We start from the raw sequence: 27803 nt of genomic DNA, 5'->3' as shown, positions 1-27803 counted from the left end.
TTTGAGACAGGGTCTCACTCTGTTCCCAGACTGGAGCAATAACGGCTCATTGCAGCCTTAATCTCCCTGGCTCAAGGGATTCTCCCACCTCAGCCTCCTGAGTAGCTGGGACTACAGGCCCTTGCCACCGTGCCCATCTAATTTTAACATTTTTTTCTAGAGACAGGGTCTCTCTATGTTGTCCAGTCTGCTCTCGATCTCTTGGGCTCAAGCGACCTTTTCACCTCAGCCTCCCAAAGTGCTAGGATTATAGGAATGAACCATAGTATCTGGCCAAGATGAGAATTTAAACACTACATTTGGTATTCTAAATTTACAAATGTACCAAATGTACTAAAATTATCAGTGTACTAATACATATTGGTGCTGCATCGTGGCTGTGGCTGAATTATGTTATATTCTGTTTTTTTTTCCTGTTTCCTAAATGTTCACACATTTTGAAGTTTAAAAATATCCACGACATAGTTGAAATGTTAGAATACTTACACAAATCTCCTCGGAAAATTCACTATAGTCTGGAGCCTGGCTCTCACCCTTACTGACCCAGAAATCTGTCAGAAAGATTTAAATTAGTAAGCACAGAGAGACTTAAGTATGCCTTCTACCACCGCCGACCACCCCTACCCCCACCCCCAACAAAAAAAGAAAGCCAATGTGCTTTTTTTTTGAGATGGGGGTCTCCTTCTGTCGCCCAGGCTGGAGTGCAGTGGCACGATTTCAGCTCACTGCAACCTCCGCCACCTGGGTTCAAGGGATTCTCCTGCCTCAGCCTCCCGAGTAGCTGGGATTACAGGCGCCCGCCACCAAGCCCGGGTGATTTTTGTATTTTTAGTAGAGACAGGGTTTCGCCATGTTGGCCAGGCTGGTCCCAAACTCCTGACCTCAAGTGATCCTCCCGCCTCGGCCTTCCAAAGCGCTGGGATTACAGGGGTGAGCCACCACGCCAGGCCTAAACCTTTTTTTTTTTAGACGGAGTGTCGCTCTGTTGCCAGGCTGGAGTGCAGTGGCTAATCCCGGCTCACTGCAACCTCCGCCTCCTGGGTTCAAGCGATTCTCCTGCCTCAGCTTCCCGAGTAGCTGAGATTACAGGCACGCGCCACCACACCCGGCTAATTTTTGTATTTTTAGTAGAGACGGGGTTTCACCATATTGGCCAGGATGTGGCCACGATCTCTTGACCTTGTGATCCACCCGCCTTGGCCTCCCAAAGTGCTGGGATTACAGGTGTGAGCTACCACTCCCCTCCTCAGCTTTGTTTTCTTAATGACCTTTTAATTTTAGAACAGTTTTAGATTAACAGAATTTATTTTATTTATTTATTTTTTGAGACCGAGTCTCACTCACTCTGTTGCCCAGGCTGGAGCGCAGTGGCACGATCTTGGCTCACTACAAACTCCACCTCCCGGGTTCAAGTGATTCTCGTATGCCTCAGCTTCCCGAGTATCTGTAGCGGGGATTACAAGTGTGAGCCAACGCCCCCGGCTAATTTTTGTAGTTTTAATAGAGACGGGTTTCACCATGTTGGCCAGGCTGGTCTCTACCTCCTGAGCTCAAGTGACCCGCCCGCCTCGGCCTCCCAAAATACTGGGATTACAGGTGTGAGCCACTGCGCCCGACCTAAACTTCGTTTTCTTAATAACCTTTTAATTTCAGAACAGTTTTAGATTAACATAATTATTTTGAGGGCAGTAGGGTCCTCTATACCCCACGCAAGACAGGTTTTTCAACTCTAACTTCTACTTCCACCCCACGCAGACTCTCCGCACCTCTCACCTCTCATCTCGGGTTCTGGCAAGGCCTGATCCTCACAGCCCAAATTCACGATTGTGAGGAAAGGTCAGCTCAGACCAAACGTCACCGCCCAGACAGACACAACTAGGTCAGGCGTCAAGCTCGCGGACATCCGAGCCCGGAAACCCTAACACTCCTCCAGGGGTAGGTTCTCCAAGCCTGAACATTTTTAACCTCAAAACGCCCAGGATCTCGGAGGCGTGTGGTGGATGCCACATAAATACATAACACATAACAACGACTTATTATTTAGCGCCAGGCCTGCAGGCCGTTCTCAGGCGCAGCTCGCTTGTTCTCGCTGCCAAAACACCCCGGCAGCCGTGAGCTCTCCACTCGGCGCGGTGCGGGGGCGGGGCTAGGAGGTGGAGCCGGGGCAGGGCGCGCGCGCGCGTGAGAACGTCCGGGGAGCGCGCGCGCCGCCGCCGCCGTTGCCGCCGGGCTGAGAGAAGAGCTTGCGGGGTTTGCGGTTGATGGCCCCGACTGAAGGGCTGGAGGCGGTGTATGCCGCTGTTCTCGCTGTCGCTCCCGACACCTCCGTCCGCTTCTGGTCATGAGAGGTTAGGCCTGGGGAAAGCGGGCAGAGGAGGAGGCGGCGAGGGGCCGCGGCGCAGGGGGCTCTGGGGAGAATAGGCACTCGAGGCTCGGACGTGGGTGGAGAACTCTGCCCTCGGAGATTCCGGAAGAGTTGTGTTGAATTTTCTTCCCTTTTTCTCCTCTTTCTTGTCTGTGCATGAAGGAAAGTGGGAGGGTTCTATGTTATTTATAGAAAAGACACTGAAAGCCTGCTGTCCAACGTCGCTCTTCAGTTTTGACGAAATAACACCCGTGGCGTCGGGGCCTCGGTGAAAGCCTTTAGTGAAAAGCACTGAAACCCAAACCGCCAGACACGGTGACTGCACCACTGTTCAGTCCTGGGAGTGAAATAGAATGACACAGAACATTCCCTGACGTTAACTCTAGCCTCCTCCTAGACAAACGGGAAAAGCACGGCAGTGTGGGATAGCCTCTGCGTTTTGTCAGCTGGGATTCCGACTCTGTTCTTCTGTTTCTAGGAGGTCCACACTGGATCATTTATTAGAGAGATCTTTCTCTGCTAGGGTCCTCTTTCCTCACACCCCTCCCTCCGTAATACACACACCACCGACGGTGGCATTTTATTGGGCGGACTGTGTAACTGCTTATTCAGACTAAAGAGTTACCTAGCAATTACGTGGTGACTCTCCAAAGTATCTATGCTTTAAATGTATTTAGGTAACATTCTTTTGCGCGGGGAGGTAATATTCTTGGTGGCACCATTAATTATTGGAAACTTTATGAGCTTTGGGAAAGCTGCTTGAGCAGAAAATCTAATTTGTAGGTCACCTAAGTGCAGTGTTTATTATTAGTTACCTATGATGATAATAAGGCATTAAGATTTAATGTTGTTTTTTTTCCTAACATTTCCAACCATTAAAAAATACTGGCTCACTCTTCCTTATGAAACTTCTTTGATGTAGAATCTACATCAGAGATGAAACTGCACCATTTGGGAAAAGTAAATGTACCAGAGTATCCAGTGAGGACTGGTGCTCATTAACATCTGCTGGGTACCCATACTTCATGACTGTTTTGCGGATGCCTTCTGCCATTAGAGAAGTGGAAGCATTTGCAGCTCAACTTTTTTTTTTTGGTGCAAATGTTCCCTAAAAGATCATTTGTGTAGGGCAGCAGAGCCTTGGCATTAAGGGAGAAGGGAGGAGTCCAGTGATAAATAACCTGAAAATTCATCTGTTGTGATTATTTGCTACTCCTTTAGTGAATAAAGGATACCCAGTGAGGAATATACTGCTGGTATTTAACTGCCTGTTTACTTAGAATATCTTTTATTTGATTTTTTAGGAGACAGAGGCCTGAAGCAAAGACATCTGGGTCAGAGAAAAAGTATTTAAGGGCCATGCAAGCCAATCGTAGTCAACTGCACAGTCCTCCAGGAACTGGAAGCAGTGAGGATGCCTCAACCCCTCAGTGTGTCCACACAAGATTGACAGGAGAGGGTTCTTGCCCTCATTCTGGAGATGTTCATATCCAGATAAACTCCATACCTAAAGAATGTGCAGAAAATGCAAGCTCCAGAAATATAAGGTCAGGTGTCCATAGCTGTGCCCATGGATGTGTACACAGTCGCTTACGGGGTCACTCCCACAGTGAAGCAAGGCTGACTGATGATACTGCCGCAGAATCTGGAGATCATGGTAGTAGCTCCTTCTCAGAATTCCGCTATCTCTTCAAGTGGCTGCAAAAAAGTCTTCCATATATTTTGATTCTGAGCGTCAAACTTGTTATGCAGCATATAACAGGTAGGACATAATAAAACATTGACTTGTTTTCATTCCTAAATTCAGTTAATTTTCTTTCATTATTGGTAATCTACTTAATGCATCCAGTTACTTATTTTCTGTGAGCTTTTATTATTGTATATGTTTATTTTTAATTTGTGTCATTGTTAGCTTATATAATCCTCTTTGATTTTTTTTTTCTTTCAATTAACTGGAACTTATTTTCTAACAGGAATTTCTCTTGGAATTGGGCTGCTAACAACTTTTATGTATGCAAACAAAAGCATTGTAAATCAGGTTTTTCTAAGAGTAAGTATAACAAGCAACTAAAAAATTATTAACTGTTTCTCTCCATAGATTTTAGAGAAATAATTTTGAGAGAAATAGGAAATAACTTGAAAGAAATAGGAAGTAATAGGATATATTGTAACATCCATGTTATGTTAAATTTGTTATCTAAATCCTGGAATAAATTATCTCTCCTAATGCTGAATTCCTTCACCTTACCTTCTTTGTAAGAAAAAAAAATTGGTTACTGTTAAAGTAGTAAAAAGGATTAAAAGAGTTAGAACACGGTATCTGATCTGATTTGGCAAGTCGCTTCATGTTGTATCAGTTACTTTGACCATAGTAAGTAAGACCATCATCATGAAAAACTTTTAGTGGCTGGGCATGGTGGCTCACACCTGTAATCCCAGCACTTTGGGAGGCCAAGGCGGGCAGATCATGAGGTCAGGAGATTGAGACCATCCTGGCTAACACGGTGAAACCCTTTCTCTACTAAAAATACAAAAAATTAGCTAGGTGTGGTGGCATGTGCCTGTATTCCCAGCTACTCGGGAGGCTGAGGCAGGAGAATCACTTGAACCTGGGAGGTGGAGGTTGCAGTGAGCTGAGATCGCACCACTGCACTCCAGCGTGGGCTACAGAACCAGACTCCGTCTCAAAAAAAAAAAAAAAAAAAAAGACCTGGGCCAGGCACAGGGGCTCACGCCTGTCATCCCAACACTCTGGGAGGCCCAGGCAGGCAGATCACCTGAGGTCAGAAGTTTGAGACCAGCCTGGCCAATGTGGTGAAACCCCATGTCTACTAAAAACACAAAAATTAGCTGGGCGTGGCAGCGCTTGCCTGTAGTCCCAGCTACTTGGGAGGCTGAGGCTGGAGAATTGCTTGAACCCGGGAGGCAGAGGTTGCAGTGAGCCAAGATTGTGCCACTGCACTCCAGCCTGGCGACAGAGTGAGACTCCATCTCAAAAAAAAAAAAAGAGAGAGAGAGAGAGAAAATGAAACCCAAGGAATTTTTCCATAAGTTACACGAGCCCGTCATATAAATCATTGGGAAAAAGAGGATGAGTTTCTAAAATTTCACCTTAAGGCAACTTTAAATGGCTATGTCTGTGTAAAGTATCATGCATTCTGACCTGGAAATTTATAGTTAAACCTATCAAACTAGAAAAATCTTAATGATTTAAAATTAGTAAAACTTCATTAAACTTGACTTTAAAAGTGAGATTACAGGCAAGGCACAGTGGCTCATGCCTGTAATCTCAGCACTTTGGGAGGCTGAGATGGGAAGATTGCTTGGGCCCAGGAATTGAAGACGAGCCTGGGCAACATGGCAAAACCCCATCTCTACAAAAATTACAAAAAATTAGCTGGGCGTGGTGGCACGTGCCTGTAAATCTGGGAGGCTGAGGTGGGAGGATTGCCTGACCCCAGGTGGTTGGGGCTGCAGTGAGTTGTGATCATGCCACTGCACTCCAGTCTGGGTGAAAGAGTGAGACCCAGTCTCAAAAAAGTAAAAAAAAAAAAAAAAAAAAAAAAGGGAGATTACAACTACTTGGGAGGCTGAGTTGGGAAGAATGCTTGAGCCTAGGAATTCTGAGCAATGTGTCGAGACCCCATATATTAAAAAAGTGAGATTAAAACATTAATTTATTAAATTCTTATAATCTGAGAATTTAAAAAATATAAACCTTGACAAGTGAGTCAAGGTTAAAATGCATTTTGAAATTTTCTTTTGTGGGTGGGTCCATTTTTTTTCTGAGACGGAGTTTTGCTCTGTCACCCAGGCTGGAGTGCAGTGGCGTGATCTTGGCTCACTGCAACCTCTGCCTCCTGGGTTCAAGTGATTCTCGTGCCTCAGCCTCCTGAGTAGCTGGGATTACAGGCACGTGCCACGGCGCCTGGCTAACTTTTTTAAGTACAGACAGGTTTCACCATGTTGGGCAGGCTGGTCACAAACTCCTGACCTCAAGCGATCCGCCGACCTTGGCCTCCCAAAGTGCTGGGATTACAAGTGTGAGCCACTGCCCCCGTCCTGGGTGGGTCCTTTATGTCAGCTTGTAGAAGACCTGGCTTCTTTTTTTTTTTTTTAATTTAATTTAATTTAATTTTTTTTTTTTTTTTGAGAGAAGACTTGGCTTCTTTGAAACATAGGTAATGTTTTTTATACAGTGAAGAAACTTGTATTTTAAACATTTAATATAAGAGTTCTGTTTGGTCACTAAAGTTGTATAAAACGGTAACTGTGATGATTATGTACAGTTTAACATATTCTATATTAAGATTTAGAAAAATATTCTAAGTTAATAGTCATTAAAGTAAAACAGTTTAATGATATTTAAAATTCTGGCAAAATCAAAGTAACATTATAAAATTGTTTATCTTTCAGGAAAGGTCCTCAAAGATTCAGTGTGCTTGGTTACTGGTATTCTTAGCAGGATCTTCTGTTCTTTTATATTACACCTTTCATTCTCAGTCACTTTATTACAGGTAATTAGAGGTCCAAATACACAATTACATTTTTAATGTAATCATATATTTCATAGCACTTTGTATCTTACTTCACATAGTACTTATTGTATTCAATTCAGTTCCGTTTTTAACTTTCTCCTTTCATAAGCGAGAGCTTTTTTTTTTTTTTTTTTGAGACGGAGTCTCACTCTCTCGCCCAGCCTGGAGTGCAGTGTCTTGATCTTGGCTCACTGCAACCTTTGCCTCTCAGGTTCAAGCAGTTCTCCCGTCTAAGCCTCCTGAGTAGCTGGGATTACAGGCACACGCCACCACGCCTGGCAAATTTTTGTATTTTTAATAGAGACGGAGTTTCACCATGTTGGTCAGACCTCCTGACCTCGTGATCTGCCTGCCTCCACCTCCTAAAGTGCTGGGATTACAGGTGTGAGCCACTGCACCCAGCCTCATAAGTGAGAGCTTTAAGTGACTTACTCAGATTTTGTATCCCCAGTGCCTTGGCACACAGCAGATGCTCAATAAATATTTAATTTTTTGACACCTGAGTTTTTGTTTACATATTTTGTATTTTTAAAGTACCATTAGGTTGTTATTACTGGTCTTTGTTTCTGAAAGTAAGAACACTTACTAAATGACAGTAGCTGATAAGTCTCCATGTCAAATGGGAGTATTCTGAATTTTCAGCTTTTATTAGAATATTAGAAGACCTGGTTTCACTGGAGTTGGAGAGATGGGCAAATCTGGGATATAGTTTGGAGGTGGAGCCAGTATCCCTCAGATGGACTGGATTGGATAGGTGGGTGGAGAGAAGCAAGAATGACCTCTGGGTTTTTAGTCTAAGCAGCTGGCTGGATGGTGGTGTCATTTCATTGGGTTGAGGAAGGAACTGATTTTGAGGAGAAAAATCAATAATTTTGTTTTGAACATGTTAAGTTTGAGAGGCTAAGTAGAATTGATAAGAAAGTGGTTCCAAATATATGTCATGAACTCAGGGTAGAGGTTAAGGCAATAAATTTTGGTATCAGGAGCATATGGTTGATATTTAAAAACCACAGGACTGGACAAAACTAACCCAGGAAAGAGAGTGTGGATAGAGAGCCCAGTACTGGACATGACCACAATTAGAAGAGAAACAGCAAAGGAGACTAAGAAGAAACCAGCAGTGAAATATGAGAAATAGAAAAGTGTTGTGTTAAAAGTCTAGAAAGAAAATTATTCAGGGAGGGAAGATGGAAAAAGAGAGTGACCTTGAAATTTAGCCATACAGAGGGAGTTGATGATCTTGACAAGCAATTCATTGAAAGGAAGAGATGGAATCCTGATTGGAATTGGTTAAGAAAAACACAGCAGATGTCTGGTATTGATGAGTTTTTTTCATTTACAGGCTAGAAAGGTGTCAACTATGACAAACCGTGAAGACTTTTTCCTTATTCTATGAAGGGAAGATCTAAAATCCAAACAGGTTTAAAAAGTCTCTTTAAGCAAAATGATCCTCCATTCCATTATTGTGAACTCTGACATCCTGCCAAACTCATATTTTTTACATATCAAAATAAAATATTTGTAGCAAATTAAAACCCTTTATTAATACTTTATCTTTGTATGTTGCTCTGATAAATTTTGATGTTTTTCTTTTGGTAGCTTAATTTTTTTAAATCCTACTTTGGACCATTTGAGCTTCTGGGAAGTATTTTGGATTGTTGGAATTACAGACTTCATTCTGAAATTCTTTTTCATGGGCTTAAAATGCCTTATTTTATTGGTGCCTTCTTTCATCATGCCTTTTAAATCTAAGGTAAGAAACTCACTTATGCTTTATTGGAGTGATGTTATCGAATCACATTAATGCTATTTAGTCTTTGTTTAAATGAATCCTCCTTTTGCAGTTTTTCAGTTTGCTAACTAGCTTAATTATCTGTATTATTTCAGCTTAGCAACCATTTATTCAGGCACTTGAACCTGATTATTAACCTATTTGGATAAAATCAGAATTATATTTGCTTCAGAATAATTTTAAAATCAGTCCCCACATCATATGTGGGAAACTATTTAGATGTGTACTTCTGTTCTCCAGGGCATTATCAATTGACAGTTGACTATATACAATTATTCAGTGGTTTCCCATATGCACTAAAAACTTTTAAATTCTTATAATCAGCAAAAACATACTCACATAGGTTTTACTTGCAGTATACATAAAACATTCTCATTGTATCTTTTTTTTTGGTTTTGTTTTGTTTTGAGATTATCTCTCGCTCTGTTGCCCAGGCTGGAGTGCAGTGGTGTGATCTTGGCTCACTGCAACCTCCGCCTCCTGGTTTCAGGCAGTTCTCCTGCCTCAGCCTCCTGAGTAGCTGGGATTACAGGTGCCCACCACCACACCCAGTTAATTTTTGTATTTTTAGTAGAGACGGGTTTCACCATGTTGGCCAGCTGGTCTCGAACTCCTGACCTCAGGTCATCTGCCCATCTCGACCTCCCAAAGTGCTGGGAGCCACTGCGTCCAACCTAGAAATTCTTTCAAAGCAGACCACTCAGTGACTGTAATATGTGAGAACCAGCTTGAGGTTCAGTCATAATCATTATGAAGATTAATTTTATAGTTATTTATATTATTGTATCATATACTCAGTGTTCTCAGTCTAATATTGTTTGTGCTATGTAGTTAAGTAGTTTGGGTAGCTCTATTTGTTTTCTTCTTATTTTTTAGGGTTACTGGTATATGCTTTTAGAAGAATTGTGTCAATACTACCGAACTTTTGTTCCCATACCAGTTTGGTTTCGCTACCTTATAAGCTATGGGGAGTTTGGTAACGTAACTAGATGGAGTCTTGGGATACTGCTGGCTTTACTCTACCTCATATTAAAAGTAGGTAACATTACAAATCTTGTCACTGCATGATTCACATTAATTATTACTGATACATACTACTGTTTTCCTCTTTTAACAGTTTTATAGTTTATCTTCATATCACTAGTTTGAAGTAATAGCAGGTTCTATATTTGTTTAGAAATGGAGAAACGGAAATAGACTATCTTAATCCAGCGGTCCTCAGGTTTCACTGGAGGGAAGGGGAGTAGACCTTCACATAGCGTGGATTATCTAAGTAGGGAAAACAAGTGGAATAGAACATACCCATCCTCAACAGTAACACTGTCATACACATAATTCTTAAACTAGTAGAGTATCTTGTCCTGTTCTCTCCATGCCTGCGCCCCTCAACCTAATAATCACTTTATGAAACTTTAAAATCTAAATGTTAAAAACAGGTGAATCAGATAAAATTGCTTTGACTTTGACATAGTTGTATTTGTCTTGATCAAATTGTTACTCTAGGTGTTTAAATGTACTTCAGCTTGCTGAGATGGCTCAAATCTATAAATTGAATAAAATACTCAGCACAAAATGATTAGATGTGACATATAATGAACATTAATATGAGGATTTGATGTTATGGGATTTCAGCTTTGGTTTTTGGGTTTAGCAAATAGGACTGTTTGAATTAATAAATGATCTCTTATTTCTCTTTTCAGCTTTTGGAATTTTTTGGGCATCTGAGAACTTTCAGACAGGTTTTACGAATATTTTTTACACAACCAGTAAGTACTTTTTATCAGTTAAGAAAAACACCTTCACCTTTCTTCACTGCAAAAATTTTTTTAGTTCGGCAGTTTTACAAGAATGGATTTCATAAATAGATGATCCTTTTCTTTTACTTTGATTATTTTCTAGTACTTTGGCACTTGGGGCTATAATAATTTAGGAGTTTTATCTCTGTGATCAGATTCTTGAATCACACATTGACAACCACCTGCTAATTGTTGCAGTGCTTATATATTTGAACTTGTCTCTTGCCTCTTCAATCCACTGGACATTTTTAAGGCTTGTAAACCCTTAACAATCTTATGAAATTTTGTTCCTCTTTTTTAATCCACAAATGGGGGCTTTGTTTGTTCCTATTAACTCCTTATTCACCTGTGAAAATCCTTCCACTGTAATTTATTGTTTAGAAAGCTCACTGCCAAAAATCATGTCTCTTGCAGTTTTCTTACTGGAGCAAATTTCCCCATTGCTCAATTATATGTGCATAAATACATTCATGGCATGAAATTTAACAATTAATTGAGTCTCTGGTGTCATTTATAACATTATTGTGTGATTCTATTGATGTTGCAAATTGCAGTGAAAGGATGTCATAGAGAACCCTAATTTACTACTTAGTAGCCTGAAAGGTTCCTAGTACCTATGTGTGGTCAGCAGACTTCAGGGTTTGATTCTCAATTTTGCAGTCATTTCATCAGGGCCCAAGGAGACTGACTTAAAAGAATGCCAACCGAATAATATACCGTAAAAATAAAAAAAGAATTATGTCTACAAAGTAAACGAGACTAACTGGCCAGGGCCTTTTCCCTAAGATAGAGTTAGCAATGTAGAAACAAACTTTGCTACATCCTATGCAAGCTTCTTTCTCTAGACAAGACATAATAAAATTCAGAGAGTTCAGCTTTGTCCAAGTCAGTTCAACTGATGATTATGTGAGCATCAACCATTTTACTATAATTGGTCTTGTAAGATTTGTGCCGAAATACTCTCAAGAAAATACCCTGATATTCTTTCTCTGAGACAAACTACAGAGAGGATATCAGTCATCAATACTTGGATTTGTTCAAGTCTCCTTTACTAGGGAAATGGCAGTTACTATCTGGAGAGGGAGTCTCCAAGATGCCAGATGAGTAATGTTTTAAAAGCTTGTCAGCATAATTATCTGCAAATGTACTTTGCTAAATGACACCTTACTGAAGGGAAATTGACACCAAGATCATCTAACAGTATCCTGACTTGTTTCTGAAATCTTTATTACCAGTTTCAAAAAACCTCAATTTTTAATATCTTTATCCTTTGAGTTTTACTTTGATTTTGATGTTGTTAGCCTGAGACGTTTTAGTACAAGAAGTTTAGATAACTTCAGCTATGTTAAGTCATGCTTTACCCTCATGACCGTGACTGACTTGGGTGTTCTTACATCTCTTTAGTTACCTCTTCCCCATCATTTCTACAGTAAGCAGGTTTCATTTGTAACATTTTGATTTCTCCATATTTCACTGAGGGTTATTGACATCACATCTAGTTAATGACTAAGTTCTGAATCTGGTGAGGAAGTTAAAATCTTAGAGACGAGAAACTTATTAGGACATTAGAAGAGAAGAAAATTCAAATAATTGCATTTTTGTTCAGTTAGTTTTGACAGTAGTTATTTTACCAAAGCGACATTTACAGTTGCAGTTTCTCCGTAAAACTTTTTTATGTTTAGCACTAAATGCTTTTTATAATTTGGAATAATTTTTAGACCTAGTGGCAGAAAATTCTTCAGTGGTCCCTAAGTCTTCTTCATATTGCACTCACTTGGAGACCTTTCAAATAATAGATTACTGGGTCACATCCCAATATGTCTGGTCCTAGTGAATTGATATTGTGTGGAACAGAGAAATCTATTTTTAAAGCAAGCTTTCCACATGAGTTACATTCAACCAGCCAACCTCTGGCTGGATTGACTTTATGAACCGCTGCTGCAGGTAATAAGCTCAATTTGGCAGTCCTGGGTCAAATAATACATGGCTATAGATTTTATAATAGTTACATTTCAGATTGCTTAGTCTCTTAAGCCAGTTATGTTGAATTTGAAGCACTATCATCCTTTGTAAAGCTAGTAGATCTAACAATCTTTCAAAATCCTATTATGTATTATTTAATGATTTCATTTTGGTGCACTCAAGAGGTGGTTCTGTATATGGCTCAGCTTTGAGATGTTTGTATCCTTTGGGAAGTTTTTCAAATGCCTGGTTCCAGGGAGATTTGAGAAGTACAGCATTACTTATGTAATTTGAGGAACAGGAAAGAAAGAAATTTGAAGATGAACAGAACTTACTATCTTCATAGAGTTATGGAGTGGCTGCCAGCAAGAGACAGTGTTCAGATGTGGATGATATTTGTTCAATATGTCAAGCTGAATTTCAGAAGCCAATTCTTCTCATCTGTCAGGTAATTACATTTTTAAATTTAAAAACCTAAATACAACAGTTCTCTGTGACTTGCAAAAGTCAAATTTATGTTTGCTGTAAGGCAAAAAAAAAAAAAAATCTAGTGTTTAGTGGAAGGTAGCATTCAGGGTACATACTAGTGGATTGGTTAAGTTTTGTCCCTTATGTTCTGATAATTTTTATGCAGAGGAGCGTATGAAGGGGAAAAAATAATTCAACTGGCAGATTGAATACCAAAGTGATTAAAAAACAGGCTATTTTATAATTGGATACTAGCCATGTAGAACAATACTGACATTTGTTACTGGATTGTGGCCCTTTCCTATACTTTATGGCAGTTACTAGTAACTCAAAGACTTTAAGCAGTTATCATACTTAATCTTAAAGGTGTCACCTAAGGATAGCTTTTATGGTTAAATGGATGGTACAGCCAGAACACTAGTGGCTCTACCAATCATACTGCTCTTTGTCTTCTTGAATGTCTCATACGTTCTCCATTTTCACAATTGTAAAATGAGGGGATTAGTGCTCTTCAAAATCCCTTTCAGGCCGGACACAGTGGCTCACGCCTGTAATCCCAGAACTTTGGGAGGCCGAGGTGGGTGGATCACCTGAGGTCAGGAGTTCAAGACCAGCCTGACCAACATGGTGAAACCCTGTCTCTACTAAAAATAAAAAAACTAGCTGGGCATGGTGGTGGTGGTCACCTGTAATCCCGGCAACCTGGGAGGCTGAGGCAGGAGAATCACTTGAACCAGTGGGGGGCGGAGGTTGCAGTGAGCCGAGATGGTGCCATTGCACTCCGGCCTGGGTGACAGAGCAAGACTTCAGTCTCCATCTCAAAAAAAAAAAAAAAAGAGAATCCCTTTCATTCCCTACAATGTGATGGATTTAAAATGATTATCAAATATCAAATCTAATTCTTAATTCCATTACAGCATATATTTTGTGAAGAGTGCATGACCTTATGGTTTAACAGAGAGAAAACATGTCCACTCTGCAGAACTGTGATTTCAGACCATATAAACAAATGGAAGGATGGAGCCACTTCATCACACCTTCAAATATATTAAGTTGTATAAACTATCAAGGCCACAAAATACTAATGTCACTTGGTCATAATGACTACTGATAAGGCATCAGAATGGATTTTCAGGGCTACCAGAAAAATGTTTCCAGATGGTTTTAGAATGTAGGACTTATGGTCCAATTCACCAAAAGATTAAATGAAAGAACCCTGTGTTTTAAAATATATATAATGTTCAACCTAATGTATATGCAACATTTATTCTATTCTAATTATTTGACAGGTAACTGCAGTGTTAAATTGTAAATGTGTTTTCTTTATGTTACCAAAACAGCAATTTGAAATTAGAACTAGTGGTTTTAGAGAACTCAGGTATTCTTTCCTGACATTGTTTTCAGAATAAAGAATATTTTTCATAATATTTTAAGATACATACTATCTAAAAGTAGAATTTTGTTCAGCATTGACTTTTATAATTCCCATCCTAAAAATTCTTAATATTTTCATAAAATTTGTATTTTTAAATGAAAATTCTAAATGTTGTATTTTATCAGTAACATTTTCTAAGTGAAGATTAATTTACTGAGGATGATACATTATAGTATTGTATTATTCTCTGTAGTAAGATTAGTAATAAGTGAAAATAAATGATTTAAATTCATTTTGTCTCTGGACGTCATGAATTCTTCCTGCCATCAGCTTTAATGTTCATGATCATGCTTTTTGTATAGTACCATGGAGTATCTCGAAGTAACTATTAAAATAATTCATGTGGATTATAAACAGCTGGCTTACTTGATGATTTGAATAGTATAGAAAACAAGACAAATGGCCAGGCATGGTGGCTCACACCTGTAATCCCAGCACTTCGGGAGGCAGAGGCAGGAGGACTGCTTGAACCCAGGAGTTCAAGACCAGCCTGGGCAACATCCCATCTCTATTTAAAAGAAAAAAGTTTCAAGACAGATGCCCTAAAATCTTATAAAAAATTGCCCTTATAATTAGTCTTCTCCATAAAAGTTTTGGAATTTTATGCTTGAATTACCATCAATTGGAAGATTAAAGCTTGCACTGAGAGGTGGTCATGAGGTTTTGATAGTGTGGTTTGTTCGCCTCTAGGTATTTGTGCAGGGTGCTAGAAAAGAGAATGAAGCACTTTCTCCCCTTGTTACCTCTAAGGAGGAATCTGAAATCTAAAACATGTCTGAAGGGCTGCTAGTGCTTATATCCAAGTTTAGAGTACATCTCTTCAGTTTGTAGTCGAGGAAAAGGTGGTAGAAAGGAGAACTTAGGAAGCAGAGGTAGAAAACAGATTTGCTGTACTGATAAGACAAAAGCTAAACCAGCAAATGAATTGTTTAGTTTAGCAAACTGACCAACTGGTTATAGAAGGCACTTTCATGACTGTACAGCCATCCAAATTGACAAACAAACATTAGGAAGCCTGTACCATTTTTTTCTCTCCAGGTAAATACTACCAGGTTGCAAGTACAACTATATTCAATTACAGTATATTTCACTCTGTTATCTACTTTGAGACCCACTACAAATATTATTTAAATGGCTTTGTGGTGATGCTAATAGTTGTATTATTTAGGTATACGGCAGAGGATGGGTGAGAAAAGCAATGTGGGATTACAATTCGGCTGTGAAGGATAGCCAAGATGACTTCCTGTTCAAACACAAGAATAGCATTTTACTTCAGCCCTGTTAGAATACCTATTTAATACATTTGCTTACTCTGTAACTATTCAGACAGCACTGTTTCTTAATGTGATTACATAACCAAGGAGGTGCATGGTGGGTTTTTTTTTTTTGGAATGCAGTTTACCTGTAAATTGAAAAGGGAGAAAATCTAATGGAGCTATGCCATCCAATAACAATGCTGATGAACTGGAAGCATTTCTTTCATCCCTCTATTCCTTCACCTCAAAAACAGGTAATGTAGATTCAGAAACTCATTTACTCTGTGAATTCAGATCATGACTTCTAAAAGATTGTTTTACCAGTATTGATAGGCTACTATGTTGTATAGCAAGGTAAGATCAGTTTGAGAGCTTCTGTAGAGAAATCCCCTTGGCAAGTGTGGTATAATTACCTCACAGAAAAGAAGTGGTTAATGCAAAATACCCAGCTTACACTAGATATATTGAGACATTAGTTAAAACACATTTGTTCACTACGTTATTTTGTGCATATATATCAAATTATCAAATGTAGCTGACCAAGTGTAGCTGAACAGATTGTTGATTGTTAGCACAAGAAGGTCTTCTAGAGTTTTTTATGAAGCTAGCTTTCACGTAGATTGTTACATGTATTTTTTTAAGTAAACAATTCATATCTACTATCTGACATAACTTGAAAATCAAAGATGTGTAACATCTAACATAAAAATCAATACTAAAACTTGTTATATACTTAAATAGCTTCAATTTCTCAGCAGAATAGCTTTTAACCCATTCCTTACATAGTTTATTTATATGACAACTTGAACACATCTGACATGTCAATGAAAATAAATTTAAACCATTTATACACCTGATACGTATACTAATTCCTTCCTATCTTTAAGATAATAAAAAAATAAATCACTTCTATTTTATGTTCATTCAAATTTGCATTTAATTTCTATTTACATTCATTCAATCCAAAATCAAATAATACAGTCAACTAAATACAAGATGAAAAGCAGAACAGGTGTTACCCTCATAGCACTCCTAATAAGGCAGCTGAAGAATTTTATTTACTGATAGATGCAAAGCGAACTTGGGATAGGAGAAACAATAGTTTAAAGAGCACACACAAACATAGATGAACCCATCTTTCAGATGTTATTCCGGATAATCCACTGAGATAATACTTGTGCTATAATGTTAAGAATCACACAAGAAAAAGTACTGTATTAATCAGCAACAGACCACAGGTTATGTGTGACAAATACTTTTGTGATAGTTTGTCCAGCTTGCTAGTGTCTACTCCTATGAAAAAAGGTAGATGTTTGGACATTGATGTTTTTGAGAAATTAACCATTTTCAAAGCCTTAAAATCTATTCTTCATAAATTCAACATTTCTCATGGGAATAATCTTAGATCTAGCCCTTGTAAGCTAGGAACCATATGATTAACTGAATATTCAAAATAGGTCCTATATTAAATATATAATCCAAGGCTCAGTATATTAATACTATCTAAGATGCATCTCGTTTATAATCATTCATTACCTATAGTAAAGAATGTTGAATTTATGGAGTATCATACATGCATCCTCCACCCCTGCCCACAAATTATCTTCTATCTTAAAAAATAGTATGGAAAAATCCTTCTTGAAGGATTCAAATTAGTTAAGACCATAAAGGGGGAAAAAGAACATAATTTTCCTAAAAATCTGGTTCAAAGTTCAATAATTAATACTTTACATTGTTAATCACAGCTGGTTTATAAATCCCAGTTTAGTTATTCTGTAATGCTACAAACCTTATAAAATCAAATTAGTAAACTTCAATTCAGTGATTATATTTTAATTAAAAAACAGCATGTATAAAATAAAAAAATATCCTGTAATAGCTGATTTTAAAGAAAATAATCAAGTGATGAAAAAAAAGCACTTAATCTCTTTTATACACTTACCTGGTATAACATAAAGAACCCTCTTAGAAACTCAAGACTAGTAATATTGACATCATATTTTAAACTATGCTTGGATTTTTACAAATAAATATAGATAAGCCATATTGCATAGGTGTGTGCTTTCTGTCTGTGACACTAATGTGACACTTGACATGTTTTCACAGTCATAGTAGGGATATCCATTTATGAAACAAATTCTCAATAAACTTTCCACAGCATGGGAAATAAATTTCACTTAATAAATGTGAAGTCAGAAAAACTATGTATTTGTGTGGATGGTAGCTGTGCAATTAATGCTTTTTATGCAGAAAAGTTGCAGTGTTTGCCACTATTGCTGGCACTACTAATTATGAAAACGGTTTAACTGGGGTGGTTATAGCCAGCCAATCACAGTGCTCATGTTACTAGCAAATAGGACCTAGGAGGAATATTTTGGTGTATAAATTTCACTGGAATTTGGTCAGGCAGTCAACACTACAGTTAGTAAACATATTTGAAAACAAGTATCAAGAGTATCACAAGCCATTTACAGTCTGAAATAATGCCTGTACATATCACCATAGCTTTTCGGGTTCTGTTTTTTCAGACATCACAAATTGTCAAAGAACAAGGATCTGCACTTTTTAAGTATAATTTCTGCCCTTAATTATTATTGTAGCTTCTAATTTACCAGCAACAGTCAAAGTTCTCAGTAGGCTGCTGCAATAAGGGAGGAGGGGGAAGAGGGAGTGATTTTTTTTTTAAGGCTTTCTGTCCAAAGATGAACTTTTATCGATTCTTTCAATTATTGCCACAATTGAAAAGGTGTATGTCCAATCATTTTTCATGGTTCTGTTTTTGCTTACTGTCATAGGATTTCATCCCATCTCATTTGAGTTGCAATTTCAAAAAGCAAAGCCTTGCTCTTTTCTGACTGAATTCAACATGCATAAAGAATTTTATGGCTTGGATCCTATGGCTCAAAAAGGTTTGAAAACATAGCAAGCAGCATCTATTTAAAAAAATCCTAGGGTTGCAAAATATTACAAATTGACTTTGCACACTCAGACTGAAGACATTATAAAAGACAAACAAAAAAGGTGATACAACTCAACTGCAACTGCATGATCATCTATTATACCAGTATGCACTGAAATATATTTTTATAAAGCTCTGCAGATATTAAACCCTTTCACCAGCTAAAGTCATGGAAATGCTCTCTTTAAGGCAGGAAATATTTAAGAAAGGTAAAGTTACCTTTATTTTTATTCTTTTAACCTGTAAATCATTTATGTAGATTTTGTTACAATTTCAAAAACATAGTGTCCTGTTAACATGTTTCCTAAATTAAGCCACTACGTTTTCTTTACTGTGGAAGACATTCATCAAAAGGCCATCAAATATTTTTACAATCAAAAAATGTAGCCCAAGTATAGGAGAAAAAAAAATAGACCTTTTTTTCTTTTTAAAACTGTTGAGGAAAAAAATATAAGGAAGGTAGACAGCAGAAACAGTAGAAAGAAGTAAAACTGAAAATCTTACCAATTTGCTGTAAAGAGATTAGACAGAGAGTGGGCCACAGCAACACCCTCTTCCCCTGGATATCCCTATCTCCCTCACCTTGCCGACCGCAGTATGTATTTTTTATCCTGACTCTCTTCTGTTGTTCTTCAGCCATGGGCTGAAGACATTTGGTGTCTTGAACCAAATACTGGTGTAAGAACAGGTGGCGATTTTTTTTTCCAGTGCAATGCAGGCCCGGGACAATGATGAAATGTAGGACATACAACTTATGCCCATTCCAAGGCTTCCAGTTAAGCTTAGCACATAGCAGTACTGCAAGTAGAAATGATTAAATAGATTCATTTTTTTTTTCTCATATTACAGACAGGTATTGCAGCTGGGTTACTGAAAATAAACCCCAGGTCCACCCCAATCCCTCAAACGAGCCACAGCTGTGGTTAACAATGATTCATTTGCATTTTATTATTTCACCAAGAGAAGAAACAGAAGTTGTCTGGCTTTCTTCACACCAACCAATAATTTCGCATTTTAAAGTTTGGGATGTTTTTCATAATGAGCTGAATCAAAAATCTATTTGAAAAATATATATTTATATAAAAAAAAGATTTAGGTTGTTTGCACGTAAAACATCAATTGGTAAGTTTCTTTTGTCTTTGATTCCATTTTGCTGGAAAAAGTTTGACCAAGCTTGCATGCTAATTTGTCCTTAGTTGCAAGTATTATAGGCAATTTTGTACTTTGCCTAATGAAAGGATAACCCTTCTTCAACACAATCAGAACTCAACAGTGATTCAGAAGCAACATCCTACCCTTAATACTGTCAGTTTCGAGTCATCAACATGAAAATCCTTGATAAGGTTGAGAAGATGTCGCGAGGAATCAATTAATTGATGTGCCTAAGAGTTCAGCAATACTATTTTGCTTTAAGTTTTTTTTTGCACCATTGATTGATTTTTTAAAATCCACGTTTATTTTTCCTGTGTCCGAAGTGTTCTATGTAATGACATTGACTCTCTGAAACTGTCATTTTGAGTCTTGTTTCACCTTGCAGGATGCTCACACATCTCCCTCTCCACCTTTTTTGCCTTAAATTCATTAAAAGCATTGCTCTGTCATAGATTCATACGCAGGTGCTCTGGCCGTTTGGAGATCATGGGAAAAGCTTGTTTTTTGTATGGCCCAGAGTTCGGCTGTCGTATTGGAAGTGGTGCCGATGCTTCCCCACTCATTGTCACATCCATCTGCTCTATGCCACTTGTTTCCATTGGGTATTCCACAGGTGTCTGAGGATTTGCTGTGCTGGCCGAAGCACCTCTTCCCCAGAAATCCCCAGGAGAAAATTTGACTGGGCTTTAAGACAAGGAAGAGCTATCATTCATTTGCTTAAGGGTCATCTCAACAAGACATATTTCCTTTAGATTTAAAGGGAGTGGGGTAACATGACATTTATTTTCATTTAATTTTATTTTCACGTGGATTAGCACAAAGGCAAAAATTGAACCATCTCTCCCCCGCCTAGATTAACTGCTAGAATTTCCTAACTGGTCTCTTTATCTCTACACCTGACCCCCAAAACCCTCAATGAGATATATATACATTTAAATGCGTATTATATATATCATTTTACTCTCCCCTGCTCAAAACAGCTTTCTATTGCATTTAAAATAAAATACTTTTCCAAACCTCTGCCCTTCTCCTCACTCACCACACACTCCAGGAACATTGATTTCCCTTTCACTTCCAGGAAAAGGGCAACTTTTCTCCTCCCTCAGGGTTTTTGCATTTGCTGTTCTTCTGCCTGCAACATTCTTATACCTCCTATTTTTGTAGGGCTGGCTCTTTCCGTTCACTGCTAGATGTTACTACACCAGGGAGGCCTTTCTCTGATCACTGTGAGTAGAAGCCCCCTTGTTTTTCCTCTGCTCTCTACCAGTACATTCTTTTTTTCCCCTTTTAAATTATAGCACTTTGCACCACTTGTAATTATATTTTTGTATATCCTTTGTCTATTGTGACTTTCCCACTAAATTGTAAGCTTCATCAGGACAGGGACAATTCCTGTATTATAGTACTATATAGATACACACACATAACATGCAGCATGTAGTGCTGGTGCTCTTGGTGCACAATAAATGCTGAGTGAATGGATAAAGAGGACATTTGCCAGTATGGCTGCTTACTTTCGGGAGGGAAGGTAAACCATATAACATCATAGATTAGTCAGACTAGTCCTTTGCAATGTAAGATATAGATGCTGTGCTTATGTCAACCAAAGGAGTATGACAGTCTTTCATTTATATAACTTGGCATAAATTTCTTAAGCAAACACTCTTGTAGGTTGTTTAAAAACAAAAAAAAAAGTGAAAATAAGAGTGTGAAATACCTGACAGGTGTTCGTGGGCTGCCAATAAATCTTCGAGGTGATCGGATTTTTGGTTCAAAGGAAAACTTTTCTTTCACACTTTCAAGTACAGATGGAGCCACATATGTAAAACCCTGAAAGACAGTAACAGTGGACTACAGAATGGCATTTTGTCATATATCTCAAGAGAATGGGGTTGTTCAGTCTGACATACCTACACAATGATGCACACCTAAAACCACCAATGTGTACACTCTCCCACATCCTCAACCTCATTTTTAGACCCGTTAACTTCTTTCCAGTCATTTCGTGAGGTACACACTTCAAGAAAGCAGAATTCCATTGAGCCTGATATGCTAGCAAACAAAATTCTACCCTACTGACAGGTATAGAAAAAAAAACAGGAAAATTCAGGCTCCATATGAAGATGTTAAATACGCCCAGGCACGGGGGCTCACGCCTGTCATCCCAGCACTTTGGGAGGCCAAGGCGGGCAGACCACCTGAGGTCAGGAGTTAAAGACCAGCCTGGCCAATGTGGTGAAACACCGTCTCTACTAAAAATACAAAAATACACCACCATGCATGGTGGTGCACGCCTGTAATCCCAGCTACTTGGGAGGCTGAGGCAGGAGGATCACTTGAACCTGGTAGGTGGAGGTTGCAGTGAGCAGAGATCGCACCACTGCATTCTAGCCTGGGCAACAGAGTAAGACTCCATCTCAAAAATTAAAAAAAAAAAAAAAAGATGTTAAATACTAGGAGAAATGTAAAGAAACTTCTAGTGTTTCTAGCCACAGGCATATAAGCAATTAAGTTTATCACCCTAAAACAGTTTCTTATAATCAGACCAAAGTAAAAACAATTTTCTGACTTGGCATCAAAGTCAGATCTTGTGATCTTTCTGGTTTTACGCCAATGATTGGACAGAATTCGTTTTTTGTTTTGTTTTAAGAGATGGGGTATCCCTATATTGCCCAGGCTGGAGTGCAGTGGTGATATCATAGCTCACTGCAGCCTCAAACTCCTGGACCCAAGCTATTCTCCCACCTCAGCCCCTCAAGTAGCTGGGACTATATAGGCACGTGTGATCTCTGCCCAGCTAGAATTTGGTGTTTTCTTGATGAATAAGTATCAACATTTCAAAAACCTTCAGTTGTAATAGGCAAAAATGCAGTTTTGTTCATTTTAGTTCTCTCTTGGATCTTACTATTAGGCTACCAGCTGTCATTTCTCTAGCTGTCAATGTTCATTCTTTTAACCATCTTCACCTATCTTCTATTTATCAAAATCTATGAGTAAGCATTATGTGTTACAATAAATAAGACTCAGCAAAGCTCTGAGTGAAGTCCCAAAGAGTGAGGTGCAGTTCTGAAGTGCATATGATTTGTGACAGTTATATGTGAACTTCAGAGAATAATTTTACAAACGTTCTGGTGGACTAAAGCTGTAACTACCAAGAGGTACAGGCTGTGCCTTAATCATCTTTGAATTTCCTCTAATTTTGTGATGGGGTCTTACAACAGGAATTAAAATATTTGTTGAAATGAGGTTGCTAGAACCACATTATCCAGATAAGTGGGATGTCACTATATGTGTGTATGTATGTATGTATGTGTGTGTGTATATATATATATATATATATATATATATATATAATTTTTTTTTTTTTGAGATGGAGTCTAGCTCTGTCACCCAGGCTGGAGTGCAGTGAGGGGCGTGATCTCAGCTCATTACAACCTCCTCCTCCCGGGTTCAAGCGATTCTCCTGCCTCAGCCTCCCGAGTAGCTGGGACTACAGCCATCACGCCTGGCTAATTTTTGTATTTTTAGTAGAGATGGGTTTTCACCATATTAGCCAGGCTGGTCTGGAACTCCTGACCTTGTGATCCGCCCACCTCAGACTCCCAAAGTGCTGGGATTACAGGCGTGAGCCACTGCACCTGGCCTATTTTTTTTTTATTAATGTTTAAAGAGATCCATTTTATGTACAGAATTCTGGCTACAACCTAACAAATGAGTTGCTCTATTCATTAGCCAATTTAAGTAATTGTGAAAAGCTCAACAATACTTTAACTGGCAATGAAAGCTTCAATATCTCACTTTTACCACCACAACTTTGGATTTCTTGGCAGCTAAATAAAATGCTTCTATTTTGTGGGGGGAAAACTGTCACATAAGTTGAAATTCTGCAATGTCCAATTGAGGAAAAGGTCTCTATGTTAAATCAAAGGTATAAATTCCACATCTGTAGTACATGAGAGAAAAAAAAATGCCAAAATTAAAGTGATTCATGCCCACTTCCCTAACTGAACCTAAGATTTTACCAACAGAGATGCCATAACTTTGATCATGCACACATCAAACTTGAATTTAAAAACATGCATGCACTCACTCATCTTTTATCTCTTATGTAATACTGTAAGATTATATTTTGCCTATGTGCTCTATATTAATTTATAGGATTATTACTATTCAGTGTTGTTTACTCAAAACCATACTGTACTATACACAACTTTTGCATCCCATACTAACTTAATTTTTTTAATTAATTTTTTTTTTTTTTTTGATACGGAGTCTCACTCACTCTATCGCTCAGGCTGGAGTGCAGTGGCACAATCTTGGCTCCTGCAACCTCTGCCTCCCGGGTTCAAGTGATTCTCCTGCCTCAGCCTCCCAAGTAGTTGGTACCACAGGTGCATGCCACCACACCCGGCTAATTTTTGTACTTTTAGTAGAGATGGGGTTTCACCATGTTAGCCAGGCTGGTCTTGAACTCCTGACCTCAAGGTTATAGCCATAAGCCACCATGCCCCAACTCCATGCTAACTTTAGAGCTTATTTCCCATCCCATAAGATACAACACTACTTGTATTACATAGTGAGCAATGTGGGGAAGAAAAGCTTAAGAATTAAGTTAGTGACAAATCCAGTGAACTCAAAAACAGGGAAAAAACACTCCCAAACAATTATTTTCCCCATATTCTATTCTCCCTAGAGTAGTCCAAAAACAAATGACAAAAGAAAAAAAAGGATACAAAATGAGATAGATGTTCATGTGACATATTAAGTACAGTAATAAAATCAACAAGCATATGTGCTATTTGAGCAAAATAGTATGCATTCATGGTCTTCTGATATAAATCCATCATTTCTGTTGGCCAACATCAAAAACCTTTACTTTTCTGAGGAGACAAGCTATAAATCTATACAGACATTTCTACAATGAGAATTCACTATTACATATGAACCAATATGTTTTGATGTCAAATATTTACAATTAATGTTAAAAAAATCCCCTACTTGGCCTGGCACGGTGGCTCATGCCTGTATTCCCAACACTTTGGGAGGCCAAGGCGGGTGGATCACGAGGTCAAGAAATCGAGACCATCGACTGGGTGTGGTGGCTTACGCCTGTAATCCCAGCACTTTGGGAGGCCAAGGCGGGCGGATCACGAGGTCAAGAGATCAAAACTATCCTGGCTAACACGATGAAACCCCGTCTCTACTACAAATACAAAAAATTAGCCTGGCGTGGTGGCGGGCGCCTGTAGTCCCAGCTACTCAGGAGGCTGAGGCAGGAGGATGGTGTGAACCCGGGAGGTGGAGCTTGCAGTGAGCCGAGATTGCGCCACTGCACTCCAACCTGGGCGACAGAGCGAGACTCCTTCTCAAAAAAAAAAAAAAAAAAAAAAATCCCCTACTTATGTTAAGAGTACCAAAAATAGGGCCAGGAACGATGGCTGATGCCTATAATTTTGGCACTTTGGGAAGCCAAGGCAGGAAGATAGCTTGAGTCCAGGAGTAAAATAGTGAGACTCTGTCTCTACAAAAAAATAAAAAATTAGCTGCATGTGGCACACACCTGTGGTCCAGGTACTCACAAGGCTGAAATGGGTGGATCACTTGAGCCTGGGAGGTCAAGGCTGCAGTGAACTGTGATCACACCACTACACTACACCCAGCCTAGGTTACAAGGTGAGACCCTGTCTCAAAAAAAAAAAAAAAAAAAAAAAAAGTACCAAAAATCTATAGCTGTTTCAGGAATAAAATACATGTAGTCAGTGAGGTTTTTCTCCCCGACTGCTATGACTAATTTTTGGTTGAGATGCTAAGCCAAACATCATTTTAAGTCTGTGGCCTAAAAAAAAAAGGGAATCATACTTTCCAAAGATTTGTACATTCCCACTCTAATTGCTAAAATAAAATGTTGGATTATGAAAATAAATTTTGTAGGCATCAATAAGTTATAAAGGCATGGCTTATTTAAAAAAAAAAAAAAAAAGTGGGCCAGGTTACCTACATGAACTGCAAAGCAAGCAAACTGAATTTTCTTTGAAGAGCCCAACCTCACACTAAAATTTCCCATGACTACATGGAAATTCTTTCACTTACCAGAAAGACCTGATTGGCACTTTCACTGAGAGTTGAGTCATCTGGGCTGTCGACAGGTGTCTGACGTGTAAACTTGGAATCAAACTGACTTACATCCTCTTCAGATTGCTTTATACAAACAAAATAATTTAGAAAATAATAAATAGTCCATGTTACATCAATCAAATGCACTGTAAGCTCTGGGAGCTCTTTTCACGGGGGTTAACTATAATAAAGTATTAGAATAGTCTTAGCAGGCACAGAATGAAGAAAAAAATGTAGGTGGAAAGTACTGAGTCAAATTACATCTTCAAATCTTAAACATGCACTAAAATAGATTTTAGTATACAGTTATTCCTATTAAAAATGTGAATATATCGACTGGGCATGGTGGCTCACGTCTGTAATCCCAGCACTTTGGGAGGCTGAAGCAGGCGGATCATGAGGTCAGGAGTTCGAGACCAGCCTGGCCAAAATAGTGAAACCCCATCTCTACTAAAAATACAAAAAATTAGCCAGGCATGGTGGCATGTGCCTGTAATCCTAGCTACTCAGGAGGATGAGGCAGGAGAATTGCTTGAACCCGGGAGGCACAGGTTGCAGCAAGCAGAGATCGTGCCACTGCACACCAGCCCAGATGACAGTGCGAGAGTCTGTCTCAATTAAAAAAAAAAAAAAAAGTGAATATATCGAGCTCAAAACAAGCTGGAAAAAATGTTAATATCAATTTCCCCTCTCACAAAGCTTCAGTGTGCCTAGTCCACTGGCTAAATCCCTGTTTAGAGATAATTAGTTCAGTTGGCTACTGCAGGTTTGTAATAAACCTGAAAAACTACTGAAGCAGAGTTAAAACATGAATAACACTGGTAAGATGTTCCAGTTAAAGTTTCTTCCCACAGCTTATTTCATTCCTTTAGAAATCTAAAGGAACAAAAATAATTTTCTATTCTGCATGGTTTATAAGTTATATTTCCTTGTGAAAGTATAGTTATCACTTCAGTTCTAACCATGAGATTTATTTATTTAATTCCTTCTCTCTTTCCCAAAATATCTGGTTAGACTCTTGGGCCAAATGTAGGAAGTAAATAATAATTTAGAATATCTGACTTAATACTAAAAGATGACCACATTGACCTTATAATTCTCTTAGAGCCCAGACTGTGAACCTGCACTCCCTGGAGGAATGGCTGATTCCAAGTGTGGGGAAAATGTACAAGATAAGCATAGAACACCAGTTTCCTTATTTTGCTCTCTCGTACAACACCAGACCATGTGGTCATGTCAAAAGGACTCAGAAACCAACATGAAGATGCACCCAGCATTCACTGCACCCAGCATTCAACGAAGGGAAAAATTGAGCACCAATAAAAATAACTGCTAGGTGCGGTGGCTCATGCCTATCATCCCAACACTTTGGGAGGCAGAGGCAGGTGGATTGCTTTTGAGCTCAGGAGTTGAAGACCAGCCTGGTGAACACGGCAAAACCCCGTCTCTACCAGAAACACAAAAATTAGCTGGGCATGGCGGTGTACCTGTGGTCCCAGCTACTCAAGAGGGTGAGGTGGGAGGATTGCTGGAGGCCGGGAAGTCAAGGCTGCAGTGGACAGAGATTATACCACTGCACTACAGCTTGGGTGACAGAGTAAGACCCTGCCTCAAAACAATAAATGAATAAATAAAAATAAAATAAAAATAACTGCGATGAAATGAAACACAAATGTGTTAAAACATGTAAGTTCATAATATACTAAAAAAGAAAAAAACACACACACACAAAGTTCATTGGTCAATTCTGGAAGATGCTAGGGAACTAATTCATTATTTTGAAAACTAGGAAAGAATCAAACATACATCCTGCCTTTACTGTATGAACTATACCTTGGGTAACTAACTGATCAAAGAGTTTCTCTTTATGAAAGAATTCCAGCTAACAAAGAAAGAAGAAATAACAGTTAGAATAAGACCATTTCACAAACACCTGATGAAATTATAAAAGTAGGCCAGAGTTTCT

The 27803-nt window shown here is 38.7% G+C and overlaps 2 protein-coding genes across 5 annotated transcripts in view; one reads left to right on the top strand and one right to left on the bottom strand.

The window, feature by feature from the left end:
* Window positions 1-2142: 2142 nt before the first annotated feature.
* RNFT1 (ring finger protein, transmembrane 1) lies at window positions 2143-14588 on the top strand. The gene is made up of 9 exons (XM_003817350.6): window positions 2143-2348; window positions 3670-4127; window positions 4339-4415; window positions 6782-6882; window positions 8503-8656; window positions 9572-9730; window positions 10396-10461; window positions 12800-12901; window positions 13839-14588. The coding sequence occupies exons 1-9, from the start codon at window positions 2293-2295 to the stop codon at window positions 13971-13973; spliced, it is 1308 nt and encodes a 435-aa protein (XP_003817398.1). The 5' UTR covers window positions 2143-2292; the 3' UTR covers window positions 13974-14588.
* Window positions 14589-16519: 1931 nt separating this feature from the next.
* The window catches only part of RPS6KB1 (ribosomal protein S6 kinase B1), a 56847-nt gene continuing 45563 nt past the window's right edge, over window positions 16520-27803 (bottom strand). For 3 of the 4 annotated variants that reach the window (XM_034942600.3, XM_055101643.2, XM_063599295.1), the window contains exons 13-15: window positions 25814-25921; window positions 21441-21553; window positions 16520-20407 (exon numbers count right to left, since the gene is read on the bottom strand). In XM_034942600.3, the coding sequence (XP_034798491.1) occupies window positions 20170-20407; window positions 21441-21553; window positions 25814-25921 (459 nt within the window). In that variant the 3' untranslated portion in view covers window positions 16520-20169. The remainder of the gene's footprint in view (window positions 20408-21440; window positions 21554-25813; window positions 25922-27803) is intronic. The other variant, XM_063599294.1, reaches the window with a different exon arrangement.

This window comes from Pan paniscus, chromosome 19, assembly GCF_029289425.2.
Source record: "Pan paniscus chromosome 19, NHGRI_mPanPan1-v2.0_pri, whole genome shotgun sequence".
NCBI lineage: Eukaryota > Metazoa > Chordata > Mammalia > Primates > Hominidae > Pan > Pan paniscus.
The sequence above is the reverse complement of the archived record's forward strand: the minus strand, read 5'-3'. Positions and strand labels throughout refer to the sequence as shown.